At 46.7% G+C, this 16,541-nt stretch overlaps 1 protein-coding gene across 4 annotated transcripts in view; it reads left to right on the top strand.

Moving 5' to 3' along the window:
- Nucleotides 1-16,541, top strand: part of ACSS1 (acyl-CoA synthetase short chain family member 1) — a 61,459-nt gene that overhangs the window by 27,185 nt on the left and 17,733 nt on the right. For all 4 annotated transcript variants that reach the window (XM_030310232.1, XM_030310231.1, XM_030310234.1 and 1 more), the window contains 5 exons: nucleotides 2,029-2,228; nucleotides 9,179-9,354; nucleotides 9,751-9,903; nucleotides 14,437-14,584; nucleotides 15,883-16,020. In XM_030310232.1, coding sequence (XP_030166092.1) covers nucleotides 2,029-2,228; nucleotides 9,179-9,354; nucleotides 9,751-9,903; nucleotides 14,437-14,584; nucleotides 15,883-16,020 — 815 coding nt within the window. The remainder of the gene's footprint in view (nucleotides 1-2,028; nucleotides 2,229-9,178; nucleotides 9,355-9,750; nucleotides 9,904-14,436; nucleotides 14,585-15,882; nucleotides 16,021-16,541) is intronic.

Genomic DNA, 16,541 nt, shown 5'->3' with positions numbered 1-16,541 from the left:
TGTTTGGAATGGAATTTTTAACATCTTAGGATTTAACCAAAGTAGTTAGTTGATTTTAGTGGTTTTAGAAAATGATTTTAAACACAGACATCTGATGGGAAAGGTAATGCTTACTGAATGTTTGGCAGGGTCCTGGGTGGATGACGCTTGTCATTAACACTTGTGACAGTTACACAAGGTGCATGTCACCTGTTGTTTCTCAGATGATCACATGGCAGCTGAGAAAGGTAAGCTGCCATGTTTAATACAGCTACTATAGAAAGCTAACCCAGGCCACTCTGTCTAGACAGTTCATACTTGTTCCTTGACTTCTGACTGCTGCCTTTGGTCTGCAGGATAAGGACCGAATTTCATCACCATATGCGTAACACACATTCAAGCCTCCATCTCCCTGAGCACTGCTCAGAAGCTTAAATCCTTAGCTATGAAAATGGTGCCTGCACTGGACTTGAATTATTCTCCTGCATCACTGACCATAGCTACCTCCTCAGTACTGTCACAGGCTGTCCCATCCTCCTTCCCTGGAGTAGTAGGAGTGCTTCTGAGCTCTGGATTCTGGGGAGTTTGGTGTTGGGGACTGTCAGGAAGTGCTCTTTCCTTCATCATAAACTTAGGCAAGGGGTGGGTGAGGCACCAGTGAATGGAGCCTTTGTCCTGAAAGCTTTAAGGAGAAAAGATGAAATCCTGGTGCCAGCCTGGGCAGAAACCACTGGTTGGGGGGCAAAGTGCAGGCTGGGCTTGTGATCTTGTTCTCATTAGGTCTTCTTGCAGGATGGCTTTGGGAAGAAACAAAGGCCCCCCTGAAGGCTCTGCCTGAAATGGGGAGTGTTCATTTTCATTCCGTTGGTGTTTCCAGGCGGCTTCTTGTTGAACTTGGCCTTTCTCTGGAGCCCTCTCCTTGATGAACAGAGGGGAACTAGACACACAAACTTTTAAGGAGCTTTGTGAAGCTTGGAGGGTCTGGCCTCTGGCTTCCAGAGCCTGCGGAAGTCGGTGCTGCCCCACTAGGGCCTGCTGAAGTGATGCAGAGGCTGGTGTGTGGTTCAGGTGGTTGCCCCTCATTCTGTCTTTCCGTGTTAGTTCCGTGATTAAATAACAAATTAAAATCAAATTGTGTACACAAAAATGGCAAAATGACTGGCTATTTGCTAAGTCCAGGGTCAGCTGGACCAGCTGGTGGAACAAGATGGAAGGGAGTGCCTAGTTCTCAGGGTTGCCTTTTCTCCACTTCCTGCCCCACAGTCAAGTGAGCGGTGCCTGCGTGTGCTCCCTGTTTCCAGAGTTGACTCTCATTGACTCTGATTGGGCTGGACCAATCCCTAAACCAATCCGTTTTTCCGGGGAGATGCTGTGCTCTGATTGGCAGGCAGAACCTCAAGATTAGCCTGGGAGTGGAGGGAAGGGTCTCATGGATAGGAGAGGTGCCAGGTGGTGGGTGTCAGGCTGCCTCTGCGTATGCTCTGCCTATTTCCGTCACGCCAAGCCCATTCAGTGCCTGGCCCGGAGGAAAAGGCGGTGCTGTCACTACCCCACAACCATTCCTTGGGGCTACAGGGTGGTTGGTTGTCCTGCCACCTGCTTTCCCTCCCTATTCACTGTGGCTATGCAGAACAGGAGTCTTTTGCATGAGCCTGGGCCCTTCTGGCTAGAGCCTTACTTGATGGCCTGCATTGATTCAGAAAACTGGGGCCTTACTTTCCCCACTAAAGGCCTTAGGAGATCTCTTTTGAGGACGAACATTTCCAGAAGTCTCAGGGATATGATGATTTTAGGCTTTGGACTCTGTGTTGAGAAGCCTGAAAATGGACACAAGGACAGCCATTTTACCACAGTAATATGGGTGTGAATCTCTGTAACAGCCTACAAAATTGAAAACATTATTTTCTGGAAAAGATCTTTCCATGCAATAAGCACTTGAATGCCTGCTGGGTGTACAGTACTTGCTGTTTACAGAATTATTCCACCCCAAATTACTCTGTGTTTTGGCCCTTTCCTATCTCTGATGCCCTTCTCTCCCTTGTGCTGCAGGGAACTGCTGGAGACCACATGCCGCTTAGCCAACACGCTGAAGAGACATGGAATCCGTCGAGGGGACCGTGTAGCAATCTACATGCCTGTTTCACCACTGGCTGTGGCTGCAATGCTGGCCTGTGCCAGGGTTGGAGCTGTCCACACGGTTGTCTTTGCTGGCTTCAGTGCAGAGTCCCTGGCTGGGAGGATCAATGATGGTGAGCATGTGGGAAGGACCCTGGTCTTTGTTCCTTGGGGCCTGGCCATCAGGGACTTAGACAGATATTAATAAAAGTCACACAAATGACAGATACCACCAGGGACAGGGACATGGCTGAGTGTGCATTTAGTTCTCAGTTCTGCAAGCTGAGATCTGAGGGCAATGAGATGAAGAAGGGAAAGAAGATTCCAGGTGGAGGGAACAGCTAGGTACCAGCTGACTGGTTGGAGGAGCACAGCTTGTGAGGGCTTGAAGGAGGCTGGCGTGGCTGTGGTGGAGGAGGGAAAAAAACACGTAGGGTGAGATAAGGCTGGAGATGTATGGGGAAGGTCTCACAGGTCAACAACTAGAAGACTTTCATCATGAGAGAGGGTGGGTGGACCACTTCTGGAGGCCTGGAGTCAGGTAGGGGCTTATGTTGCATCTTTAAGGCTTTCTGTCTACAGGTAGGTCAGAGTCTTTTGAACAGTGTGCAGAACAATAATGTCTCCCTTCTTTTTCTGGTGGGAGAGCTGAATGTATGGATGGTGACCCCATGTCTGCAAAGTCTGACCGCTGCTCTAGTAAGATCCTAGAGAGTCCCCTGAGCTGGTTCCCTAAGAAGGTTGCCAAATTATGGGGGTCACTGAGAGTTCTTTGTGTCTCACTGAAGACTTGCCTTTGGGTAGTGAACAGAGCTAAAGGGCAGAATTCTCAGAACCCTGCTGACTACCTTTAGGAAGGGCTGGGAAGCCTTTCTACTTTCATTCTGTGTCTCTCCCTCCACTTTCAAGGGTTGGTGCTGTCATTCATTTCTCTTTCTCTCTTTAAACTCTGTAGCACCGACTATGTGCCAGGCACTGTTCTAAATACTTTGCAAAGATCATCTCCTTAAATTTGACTAACTTTGTATTTGTAAATATGGTATAATACTCTATTTCTCCTTTTCTTCATTTTTTATTACTGTTATTGCCATCCTAGAGTATACAATTCAGTGGCATTGAGCACATTCATGCAATGAATGTTGTGAAAACACCATCACGGTCTATTCCAGAACTTTTTCATCACCCTCAATGGACACCTCATACCCATTAATCAGGAATTCCCCATTTCCCCCTCCACCCAGCTTCTGGCAACCACTAATCTGCTTTCTGTGTCAATGATTTGCCTATTCTGGGTATTTCATATAAATGAACTCATATAACATGTGGCCTTTTGTTTATGACTTCTTTCACTACTCACAATGTTTTCAAGGTTCATCCATGTTGTAGCATGTATTATTGCTTCATTTCTTTTTTCCATAAATAAAATTTCACTGTATGGATGTACCATGTTTTGTTGATTTATTCATCTGTTGATGGATATTTGACTTGTTAACACTTCTTGGTTATTGTGAATAGAGTTGCTGTGAACATTCATGAGAACATCTGTTTTCAATTTTTTGTGTATATACCTAGGAGTAGAATTGCTGGCCCATATGGTAAATCTATATTTAACTTATTGAGGAACTGCAAAACTGTTTTCCAAAGTTGCTTCTCTGTTGTACCTTCCCACTAACAATGTATGAAAGTTCTAATTTCTCTGAATCTTCATCAACACTTGTTATTTTACTTTAAAAAAAATTATAGAGGCACCTGGGTGGCTCAGTTTGTCAAGCATCTGACTCTTGATCTTAGCTCAGGTCTTGATTTCAGGGTCATGAGTTCAAGCCCCACATTGGGCTCTGTCCTGGGTGTGAAGCCTACTTAAAAAAAATTATAGTCATCCTAGTGGGTATGAAGTGGTTTTTCATTGTGGGTTTGGTTTACATTCCTAATGACTAATATCACTGAGCATCTTTTCATGTGCTTGTCCATTAGTATGTCTTCTTTGGAGAAGTCTACTTAAGCCCTTTGTCCATTTTTTAATTGGCTATTTGCTTTTTGTTGTTGAGTTGTAAGAGTTCTCTGTATGTATTCTGGATGCCAGACCTTTATCAGATTTATAATTTGCAATGATTTTCTCCCATTCTGTGGGTTGTGTTTTCATTCTCTCCATAGTGTCTTTTGATGCACAAAAGTTTTTAATCATGATGAAGTCTGGATCACCTATTTTTTCTTCTGTTGTGTGTTGTTTTGGTGTATTATTCAAGAATCCATTACCAGCTCCAATGTCATGAAGATTTGTTCCTATGTTTTCTTCTAAAAGTTTTATGGTCTTAGCTTTTATATTTAGGTCTTTGATCCAATTTGAGCTCATTTTTTGGGGGTATGGTGTGAGATCCAACTTCATTCTTTTGCCTCTGGGTATCCAGTGGTACCAGCACCATTTACTGAAGAGACTGTTTTTTTCCCCCTCATTGGATGGCCTTGGCACTTTGTCAAAACTAATTTGTCCTATATGTGAGGGCTTATTTCTGAGTTCTCTATTCTTTTCCAATGATCTGTATATCATCCTTGATTTTCATGTGTCAAACCACCCTTGCATTCCAGGAATAAATTCCCCTTGGTCATGATGTGTAATCCTGCTAATATGCTGCTGGATATAATTTGTTGTCATTTTGTTGAGGATTGTTGCATCAGTGTTCATAAGGGGTATTGGCTTGCAGGTTTTTTTTTTTTTCTTGTGATGTGTTTATCTGACTTTGGTATCAGGGTAATGCTGGCCACATAGAATTAGTTAGAAAGTGTTTCCTCCTCTGCAGTTTTTGGGGAAGAGTTTGAGGAAGACTGATGTTAATTTGTCTTTAAATGTTTGGTAGAATTCACCAATAATACCATCTGGTCCTGGGCTTTTCTTTGTTGGGAGGCTACTGTTTTTGAAGGTGAGGAGACTGAGGCACAGAGAGGTTAATTGACTTGCTCAAGGTTACATTGCTAGTTAATGACAGAACTAGGATTTGAACCCAGGCATTGGGCCACCAGAGTTCATGCTTTTAGCATTACACTAGGCTGCTCTTTTTCTCTCTTGTTGACATGGTCATGGTTGTCAAGTGTTTCTGTTAAGATTCTTTTTTTTTTTTTAGATGTTTTATTTATTTATTTATTTATTTATTTATTTATTTATTTAAGTTTTTATTTATTTTGAGAGAGAGCATGAGCAGGGGAGGGAGAGAAAGAGGGAGATGGAATCCCAAGCAAGCTCCACGCCATCAGTGTGGAGCCTAATGTGGGGCTCAAACTCATGAACCATGAGACCATGATCTGAGGTGAAACCAAAAGTTGGATGCTTAACCAACTGAGCCACCCAGGCACTCCTGTTTTTTTATTTTTTTGAAAGACAGAGAGAGGGCACAAGTGAGCGAGGGGCAGAGAGAGAGACAGACAGAGAAGGAGAAAGAGAGAAGCAGGGCTCACCTGAAGCAGGGCCTGTGCTCACCTGAAGCAGGGTTCAAACTCACCCAATGTGGGACTTCAACTCATGAACTGTGAGATCAGGACCTGAGCTGAAGTCAGATGCTTAACTGACTGAGCCACCCAAGTGCCCTAAGATTCTTTAAAACAAGCAAAAGCAGTGGGCCCTGGATATTCAGTAGCTGGGTGCTGGAGCAGATCCAAGAACTTCAGAAATCCTAAACAACAGGCCATGGAAGGGTAGGAGCCAGGTCATATCTGAAGCCCTCAGCAGGGGAAACTCCTGTAACTTCTTTCTGGAACTTTACCATTAAGAGGCTCTTACCCAACACCTACAGCCTCCATGTACATCTGTTCAGGTGTCCATTTCCAGGGACAAGACTCTACTGGGACAGTTGTTTGTGTCAATGAGGGTTTTTTTTTTTTTTTTGTTTTGTTTTTGTTTTTTGTTTTTTTGGTCATTTATTGCTGTGTAACAAACTACTCCAAATCTTAGTGCTTAAAACAGTAAATTTTATTATTATATTTCATGATTCTGTGGGGGCAGGAATGCAATGGGCTTAGTGAGAATGTCTTTTTTTTTTTTTTTTGCTCCATGTAATCTGGTATATAAACTGATTGGTTTACATGATTGGAGCCTGCCATGCATCTCTTTCATGTGGCCTGTTTGTATGACTAACCCAGACAACCTCAGGCAGTCAGACATGTTATATGATGGTTCATGGTTCCAACAGGAAGGAAGTGGAAACTGCCAGTTGCCCTAAAGGCAAGGTCCAGAATACACATGGCATCATTTTTGCTATATTCCATTGGTTCAACCGGTCTGGACATTCCAAATTCAAGGGAAGGAGACCAGGACTCTACTTCTACTTGAGAAGTACTATGAGACCAGGTGAAGGAATTTGCCACTACCTTTAATCCATCAGTGTGAGGGGCAGGGTGGGAGTGTGAGCATGGCCACCAGGGTCTCATCATGAGTTAGGCATGGCAACCTCAGTCAGTGTGTTCTAGTCTAAAGTTTCTTTCTCCTGGCCTGGCGTCCAGGCTCTGACCACTCCTCTTCCTTTTATGTTCTCTGTTGCTTTAGGCTGTGTGAGGAATAGAGAGAGAGGACAACAGGAGGATGATTCTGAGAGGTTGTGGGTAGGGGCAAATAATGGCCACCACAGATGTCCACGCTCTAATCCCCCCAAACTTTGAAATATGTTACCTTACATAGCAAAAGGGCTTAGGAGATGGGATGGGCCCTAAAATGTGGAGATTATCCAGGTGGGCCCAATCTAATTACATAAGTCCTGGAAAGCAGAGAACTTTCTCTTGTTGGAGGCAGGGGACATGTAGCAGAAGGGGAGTTCAGAGCATAAGAAGGACTTGACCTGCCTTTGCTGGCTTTGAAGATAAAGTGGGTCACAAGCCGGGGGATGTAGGTTGCTCTAAAACCTGAAAATAATCCCTGGATGACAGCAAGGAAAATGGTGAAATGGGGACCTCAGTCCTCCAATTACATGGAGCTGAGTTCTGCTAACACCTGGAATAACCTGGAAGTAGACTTTCCTCCAGAGCCTCCAGATAAGAACTCTGCCTGCTGACACCTTGATTTTGGGCATGAGATTCCAAGAAAAGAACCCTATCAAGCTCACCTAGACTAGAGAACTGTGAACTAAATTATGAGTTTTCCAAACCACTAAGTTTGTGGTAATTGGCTATGGGAGCAATAAGAAATGAAGATAGATGCCAATACCTGCTCAAAAACCAAGGAGGTAAAATTGAAGCTTCCTAGATAAAGTGTCACACTGATCTGGTCTGTGCCCTAATGCTATACACACACCCTGTGCCCATCACACAGCCTCGGTGGGGGGGAACCACAGAGTGAGCTGTGCTCTCCAAGCACCTCCTAGGGACTGGGCATGTGCACGCAAGTTCCTGCCCTGGAGAACTGCTTGGGCAGGAAGCCTTGGACAAGTGAGTGCCAGGAACGAGGCAGGTGCCATGGGAGGCTGCGGAGGGGCCATAACCCACATAATGTGATTCTAACACCCGAGATGGGCTGGGGCCACTACTTTCTCCTGGGGGATCCTGAGCTTTCTTTGTCTATCATCCCCTTGAGGATAGTCTCTTTCTACCTGCTAGATCTTCTCTCTTCCTGCCCCACTAGGTGTTTACCTGGACCAATTCCAGCTTCCAGGATGTAGGCCAGGGTGGTCTCTGACAGACTCTGCCCAACTGATTTAGTTGTCCCAGGGTGACCGATGGCCAAGGCCTGAGGAGCAAAGAGTGTGTAGCTGGGGGCCTCTGGTGTGCAGAGCTGGATGACAACTGCCCTGGGCATTGCAAGCACTCTGTATCTATCTGACCCTGGGTGACCCAGAGAAGGACTGAGAGAATTCTTAGGTGGTCCTCAAGGTCATGTCATCTCTAGCGCCCTTGGGAGGAAGAAAGAATGAGTATGTTGCTAGAAGGCACTTTTCACACTGAAAAGCTGAAGGAGATTGGTGCCTCAGTCAGGGCTCCTGCAGAAGCAGATGCTGAGATAAGAGCTCAGGGTAGCCAGTTCATTTGGGAGGTGGTCCTAGGAAGCACTGTAGGGCAGTGGGGAGTGGAGCTGGAAGAGGAATCCACCAGACAAGAATCCACAGTGGATGCCCGGAGCTCAGTCCCTCAGGGAGCCCTGGGAGGCAATGGAACCACATGTGTCAGGATGTGACACCACATGTGAGGGACCTGGGGTATGTATATTCCAGCTCTTGAGTCATTGGTGGAGGGCTCCTGGGTTTGTGTAATCCCCTAGTGCTTGTTCCTTTGGCTTTGGAAGAAGCCCTTGGTGCAGAGTGATAAAAGGTCTGGGGATGTGTGTGGGACCCTGGCAGTTAGTACTACAGCTGAGTATTTGTTCTGGGATCTTCCTTAGAGACCAGCTATATAATAGCCCACTGCAGCCTTGATCCCTCTGGGTCATCCCAGGTTGAGGCACGATGTTGGTGGTTAGGGGGTCATTCCTTTGCCTGTGGTTCTGATGCCCAGTTTTTGTCTGTACCTGATACCTTGCTCAGGGCCCACCCTAGGTCAGCTGTGGAAGCTTGGGTCTTCCCTGCATTGCCCTGGGCCTGGCCAAGCCTAACCAGGTTGTTGAAGAGCAGGTGTGAATCTTGGAGCTCCTTCAGTTAAAGGCAAGGGTAGGGACTGGCAGCTCCTGGCATCCACTGGGGTGTGGCCTCTATTTTCTGGGCAGTGAAGCCTCTTGACCCTGGACAGGGCAGGGGCCACACAAGACATGTTGGGGCTTGGTCTCTGGCTGCCCAGCTTTCTTGGTCTCTGCATCTTAATGTTGCTTTGCCACTATAGTGGCTGTGGCTGAGGGCAGTATGATGGCCTCTCACCTGGGAAAGCTCCCAGGGCAGGTGGGAGGGAATGGTGGAAGTCTCCCCCTCAGAGCTGGGAAAAGGCCTGGCATTTCTGCATTGAGCACAAAGATCACAAAGCAGGCAGACCCCCTCCCCCCACATTTTGCTGACTCTTTTACTCAAGAATGGACTTTGTGTATCACACTCTTAGGCCTGGACTGTGTGGCTGTCAGTCTGGGCTGTGAGAGTCATAGTAGGAAGGAAACTGACCAGAAATATCTGTTTGTCTCCATTAGCTAAGTGCAAGGTGGTCATCACCTTCAACCAAGGACTCCGGGGAGGACGCGTGGTGGAGCTGAAGAAGATAGTAGATGAAGCTGTGAAGCACTGCCCGACCATCCAACATGTCCTGGTGGCTCACAGGACAGACAACAAGGTCCACATGGGGCGTCTGGACATCCCCCTCGAGCAGGTGGGTTTGTCTCACATTGTACAGTTTAAGGAGAGGTTAATTCCTATTGGGTTAACTGGGTCTGAGTCTTGTCGGATCGTGGTTCTCAACCTGGGTCCCCCAGCACTGTTCAGGGTTCCCTGATGGTATCTGATGGACTTACATCCTGGTTGGGAAGATGGAGCTCAAATACCACAAACATACTGAAACACTTAATGGAATAGAAATGATCAGATCCATCCTTTTATTTTGTGTTCTCTGCATCTGGAGTTGAACTAGGGCAGAGTAGAGCAGGTGAACTGAATCTGGTCTGCTGAGGCCTGCAGCAGCTGGGCAAGAGGTGTTCCTTAGGATGGGTGAATGTGGAGCAGAGGGTAACTGCCTTGGATGGGGCTGTTTGTGTTTTCCCCCTTCTAGGAAATGGCCAAGGAGGACACTGTTTGTGCTCCAGAGAGCATGAGCAGTGAGGACATGCTCTTCCTGCTCTACACCTCGGGGAGCACCGGAACACCCAAGGGACTCGTCCACACGCAGGCGGGCTACCTGCTGTATGCCGCTGTGACGCACAGGGTACGGGCCTTGGTGGGGAAGGTTGAGAGTGCGGGGTGTCCCACCTCCCGGGCAGGGCTCTGAGCAGGGGGCCAGGAGAGGCTGAATTTAGGGCTAGAACTCCTGCTGTAACATAGTGCCTGAATGCATGAGGTGCTAATGTTTCTTCTTGTGTGCTCAGGAGCAGGGCCGTTGTGAGTTGTAGCACTGGCATAGCGAGTGGTAAGCATGGGGGCTGAGTTCTGTCCTTGTTGGGAGAGTCTGGATCGAAAATTTGAGACTCACTGCAGGTCTTTAGCCCCTTTGCACCTGTGTCTGTGCTGTCTGCTTGCTCTGTAAGAGTTGAGCCCTCCCCAGGTCTGACATGTTCACTGGCACAGCTGTGTTCTGATGCTCAGGGGCCCAGGTGCTGAGGCCATCCTGGGCCCTTCCCTCCCTAAAAAAATGTCAAAACTCATGTTTTACAACTGAGTTGTTATAGAGATGAATATGTTACTATTACATGTTAAAATGTTCTCTTCTACTTAAAAGGTCTTTTTTTTCCTTGTGATGTTAAAAGAAAGGAAAACATTTTTTTTGTTAAAAAAATTATTTATTTTGAGATTGGGGGGAGGAGGGGCAGAGAGAGAGGGAGAGAGAGAATCCATGCTGACAGCGCAGAGCCTAATGGGGTTCCATCTCACAAACTGTGAGATCATGACCTGAGCCAAAATCAAGAGTTGCACACTTAACCGACTGAGCCATCCAGGCGCCCCTGGGGCCACATTTTAAAAGTAAAATTAGAAAAAGATTTACTTTTGTAAGGAAACTTAAATTTAGTATATGGCAATTATATTACAGTGGGCCATCCTTTAGGGCCTATAAAGCAGATGGTATGTCATTTTTTTTATTCCAATAAGTGCATTTAAAAAATCAGTTCTGATTTGGGGGCACCTGGGTGGCTCAGTTGGTTAAGTGTTGAATCTTGATTTCAGCTCAGATCATAATCTCATGGTTTGTGGGGTTGAGCCCTGTATCTGGCTCTATGCTGAGTATGGAGCCGGCTTGGGATTTTCTCTCTCCCTCTCTGCCCCTCCCCTGCTTGTACTCACTATCTCTCAAAATAAATAAATAAACATTTAAGAAAAAAAATCGGTACTGATTTGAATATTGGTGGGTTGTGGGGGTTGTGTTTTAATGTGGCATCCCTGGTTACTTGGGGAGTAGTTGACTTTTCCCAGGTAGGATTTGGTTTCAAGATAGTGTTTATGGACCTCTCTGTTGCAAAAGGCAAAACTGCACTGCTGGTGCCAGCTGCAAAGGGAACTGAGTAGCCAGGTGACCAGCAAGCCCAGGCCCATCCAAGAAGGGCTCCGATTTTGGTCCCGCGTGGTGGCATCTCTCCTGCCTTGGCCCCCTTCCTCTGTGCTGACCACATTCCTTCCCAGGGACTGGAGAGAGCCTCATAGTGCCAGCAAAATCACTGGCCTGGTTGCAGTCAGGGCCCCATTTGCCTCAGTCACTGTGGCTAGGGATGGGGGTGGAATGTGCTCATTGGTCAGGCTTGGTCATGTGGGAGGTGAATCTCCTGAAATGAATGGGGAGGAGCAGGTGCTGGGAGGCAGGTAGCAAGCATGCACACTGAGCATCACACAGTCTCTGAGTGGTGCTGCACCAGTCCCACTGGCGGCTGCTCACACCCAGGACTAACGATGTTGAAAAGCAGAAAGACAGATGTTGTACCGAACCAGGCTGAGCAGACAAGTACCTGAACTCAAATCCATATTAGAACAGTTGTCTTCTGCCTGCTGGGTGACCTTGAGCATGCCACAGAACCTTTCTTGACCTCAGTGTTCTCAACTGGAAAACCCCACCCCTCTTCAGCTCTCGGTGGTGGGAGGAAGGTTGAAGGATTGACACATCATGTAAGTAAAAATACTTTGGAAAATATAGCTAATGAAACCAAATACCAAGAAAGTCACAGAGTAGATCAAATTGTTTCCACCAGTTTACAGTGAAGTTAACATTAGGGAAGCTGTAAATGTGGAGAGAGATTAGTTTTTAGTAATAATAATTACCAAAATTGTTGGAGGACCCAGTCTACATGAGCAAAAGCAGTCGGAGTATAGGCATGGGACCGTCTTTTGAATTTCTCTTCAATAAGAATTTTTTTTTTTAAGAATTGGGAATAGAAACTTTGAGCCTTCTATAGATGAAAGTATGCACACATGTGGTTCTCTAGGGGATAAGGACAGTTGGCTCTGAAGGGTGTGAAGAGATTTTGGAGGTATACAGTAGGGTCAGGCCCTTTGGAGCATGGCTGGCCCCAGGCACTTGCTACCCTTCCCAGAACTGCAGGGAGAGAAATCTTCAGCCCCATGAAAGACTTGGCAATTTGGTCCAAGTTGTATTAAACATTCTTTCAGTCCCGAATGCTGTGGGGCTTTGGGTGTGGGCGTCCTGATGCTCTGGTGCTGTGAAACCACAGTCTTCCTTGAAATAATCCCCCCAGCCCCCTGCCTTGGGACACAGCTGCACAGGGCCCTGCCCATCTCCAGACCACTATACTGTCTGGAGACTCCTGGGGATTCTCCACATTCATCTGTGGCAGCAAGAAACTGGTCCACTCGCCCAAAGATTGATTGATTGATTGATTGATTGATTTTTATTTTTTAATATGAAATTTATTGTCAAATTGGTTTCCATACAACACCCAGTGCTCATCCCAACAGGTGCTCTCCTCAATACCCATCACCCACCCTTCCCTCCCTCCTACCCCCCATCAACCTTCAGTTTGTTCTCAGTTTTTAAGAGTCTCTTATGTTTTGGCTCCCTCCCTCTCTAACCTCTTCTTTTTTTTTTTTTTCTTCCCCTCCCCCATGGTCTTCTGTTAAGTTCCTCAAGATCCACATAAGAGTGAAAACATATGGTATCTGTCTTTCTCTGTATCACTTATTTCACTTAGCATAACACTCTCCAGTTCTATCCATGTTGCTACAAAAGGCCAGATTTCATTCTTTCTCATTACCACGTAGTATTCCATTGTGTATATAAACCACAATTTCTTTATCCATTCGTCACTTGATGGACATTTAGGCTCTTTCCATAATTTGGCTATTGTTGAAAGTGCTGCTATAAACATTGGGGTACAATTGCCCTTATGCATCAGCACTCCTGTATCCCTTGGGTAAATTCCTAGCAGTGCTATTGCTGCGTCATAGGGTAGATCTATTTTTAATTTTTTGAGGAACCTCCACACTGTTTTCCAGAGCGGCTGCACCAGTTTGCATTCCCATCAAGAGTGCAAGACGGTTCCCATTTCTCCACATCCTCTCCAGCATCTATAGTCTCCTGATTTGTTCATTTTAGCCACTCTGACCCACTCGCCCAAAGATTTAAAAGAAATCTTTTTATTGCAAAATAGATCAGAATACAGAATAGAATCCAGAAAACCACTCAAATCCTATGTGTGGCTTACTGAATTATTATAAGGCAACCCACTTCAGTAAAGAAGTGCAATGTCACTGGGGTACTGGGTGTTGTATATAAGTGAAGAATCACTGGCTTCTACTCCTGAAACAAATACTACACTGTATGTTAACTAACTTGAATTTAAATAAATTAATCAAAAAAAAAAAAAAAGGAGTGGAAAAATGTCCTGTCAGCCTCACAGAAGCCCTTCCTGGCCTGTCCAACCACAGCCCCTCCCCCATATCCTGACTTTGATAGTGTCACTGCCCCGTGTTTCCCCTCTTCTAGCTTAGTCACCCAACATGCATCCCCTGATACTGTAGCTTACTGTTTGTTTTTTTTTTTTTTAAATATGTCTTTTAAGCCTTTTTAACCTGTTGGTTCTCTTCAATCCCTTCCGTTTCCTTCAACTTTGTTGTAACACCCAGAGGTTTGTCCCTCTGATCTCTGTGTTTCCTGCAGAGGGGCATTTGTATCCAGAGGTAGGTCAGGCTCAGGTTGGACCCTGTGGCAAGAATGCAGGAGGCGCATGTCTCCCTGCTCAGGCTCTCAGAAACTGATGATGCTTGAGGCATTTCTTGGTCTTTTTGGCTTTTTGTTTTGTTTTGTTTTGTTTTGTTTTTTTGGCAATTTTTGAGATTTAAAAAATTGGAGTATAACTTAATGCAGAAAGGTGCCCTTATTTTGGACATATGGCTAGATGAGCTTCGACCTGTGGATACACACTTGGCCACCACCTGCCTCAGGACTTGGGGCGTCTCCAGCTCCCAGAGGCGCTGACATGCCGCTGGCAAGCAGCCCCCCAGCAGGGCTAGTACTAGCATGACCTCCAGTATACAGATCAGCTTTGCTGGGTTGGGGCTCATACAGTATACACCTGGGGTCTGGCTTCTTTCACTGTCATCTGTGAGAATCCGCATGTTGTGTGTGGCAGTAACTCTGTCTCGTTACTGCTGTAGCTTCATGGAGCTCTGGCGGTGCACTTATTCTTCCTGCTCTTGGTGGCCTGGGAGCAGCTGTGTCTTGCATTTATAGAACACTGTTAGTGACTTATGGGAGCATGGGGTGACAGGCTCCTAACAGCCTCTTTTCCTGTTTCTGCAGCTTGTGTTTGACTACCGGCCAGGCGATGTTTTTGGCTGTGTGGCCGACATTGGCTGGATCACAGGACACAGCTATGTGGTGTATGGACCCCTGTGCAATGGAGCGACCACTGTCCTTTTTGAGAGCACCCCAGTTTACCCTGATGCTGGTGAGGACTGGGGACCAAACAGGGTCCCCAGGAGGAAGCTTGAGGAAGGAGGAGAAGTTCACAGGAGGGTGGAGTAGATTCCCTCACTCTGTCCAGGCTGTGGTCCTTGTGGTCACGTGGCATAGCTGCCAGGCCTTTTGCTCTGCCAGGTGGGCTGGGGCCAGGGGCCATGTCTGCAGTAAGATCAGATAAGCAGTAGATGGGAGTGTGATTTGTCACTGGAAGCTGTCTCAGGACAACTCACTCCAGAGTTCTTGTCCTGCTAGCAAACTGGGTGCCTTGGGCCATCCCCTTAGCACTGTCCCTCTCCCCTCTCTAGCCACCTGACCAGATCCAGCCCTTAACACCCAGGCCAGCTGCCAGCCTCCTGTTACCACAGACGGGGGGGGGGGGGGGGTTTCTCCAGCTCTGCTGCCTTTGCCTTCAGGGACATCTGTCAGAGAGCATTGTGTGTGTCCTGGAGCCACCTCCATGAATTGAGATTACTTTGAGGACCCACATCTTGCTCACCTTGGCATCTCTCTTTCAGGCAGCACAAAACCCCAAGTATTTGTTATAATTCAGTTGAATTGTGGTGGCTCTGCCAAGCATTCCACAGTGCTAATAATGATGTGTGTAGAACTTCTTTGTCACCTCCCCTGCTCCTCTTCAGCCTCCTGATGGACTAGATGCACCCTAGGAAGATTATGTAGGGGGCATAGTGAGGGATTAAGGGCCACACCTTAGGTGTGATTTCAGGCCCATCACTTCAACCCCTCGAAGCTCAGCCCACTCCGTGTGTAGAGCCATGGTGGTGAGTTGAGGGGGATTGTGGGAAACCAGGTGTGTGTGTGTGTGTGTGTGTGTGTGTGTGTGTGCTGGACAATTGCCCTGCTCCCCAGGGCTCACTCAGTTGTGGCCACTGCTATTCCAGGGGAAGCACCTGTCACAACCTCAGAGACATCTAAGTGTGAACATAAGTTCTTTGTTAGTGCTACATGGGTTATTTTTTAAATTCACAGTGATATCCCTTTGAACCAGTCTTTGCTGTATCTTGTGGGATATACCACGTGGATGCAGCCATCCAGAGCCAGGGGAAGGCTGTTTCCAAATGCACCAGCCCTGGATGTGGGGTGTGCTGGGTGATGATTGCCACAGGGGTCCCTTCCTATCCCAATGATGGGTGTTGGATTCCTTTCTGTTAACACAGGGGTTTGCATGTATCCAGCACACAGTAACTGTTGTCTGATTTCTAAATAAGTTAGAATAGATGCTATCTAGTGGGCTCAGACTGATGGTGAACTTGGGCCTTTTTGTAGGTCGATATTGGGAGACAGTGCAGAGGTTAAAGATCAATCAGTTCTATGGGGCCCCGACGGCTGTCCGGCTATTGTTGAAATATGGCGACTCCTGGGTGAAGAAGTATGACCGCTCCTCCTTGCGGACTCTGGGGTCAGGTGAGTGGCCTGCTGTGCTGCTGGAGAGGTGTGTGTGTGCCATGTGGCAGAGCCAGTGCAGGCTTCAGGATGGTTTTAATTATGAAAGCTGCGTGGCTATGGCTGTGGTGAATTCAAACAGTGCCATACTGAATAGAAAGCAGATGTCCCTGCCCATAAGCAGCTTCCTGGAGCCCCCAGGTGATAACAAACAGTCTGGAGCACAATATTCCAGATGTTTCTGTGCCTGAGTTCTGTGCTTCATCTTTATTATGAAAAATTCCCAACCTGGTAAGGTGGCCCAAGCCCTCCTTCAGTGGTCACATGGGACTGCAGTGCAGGAGCTGACTGGGTCACTAAGGTGTTCCTCTGTTGCTTAGTACCGGATGGTCCCAAGGACTATAATAAACATCATTCTGTGCTTGTGTGCTGTTCTTGCTGTAGATATTTCTTTTTAAATTTTTTTTTTTTCAGCGTTTTTTTTTTTTATTTATTTTGGGACAGAGAGAGACAGAGCATGAACGGGGGAGGGGCAGAGAGAG

Source organism: Lynx canadensis, chromosome A3, assembly GCF_007474595.2.
Source record: "Lynx canadensis isolate LIC74 chromosome A3, mLynCan4.pri.v2, whole genome shotgun sequence".
Classification (NCBI taxonomy): domain Eukaryota; kingdom Metazoa; phylum Chordata; class Mammalia; order Carnivora; family Felidae; genus Lynx; species Lynx canadensis.
Note: the sequence above shows the minus strand (reverse complement) of the source record. Positions and strands in the feature narration are given on the sequence as shown.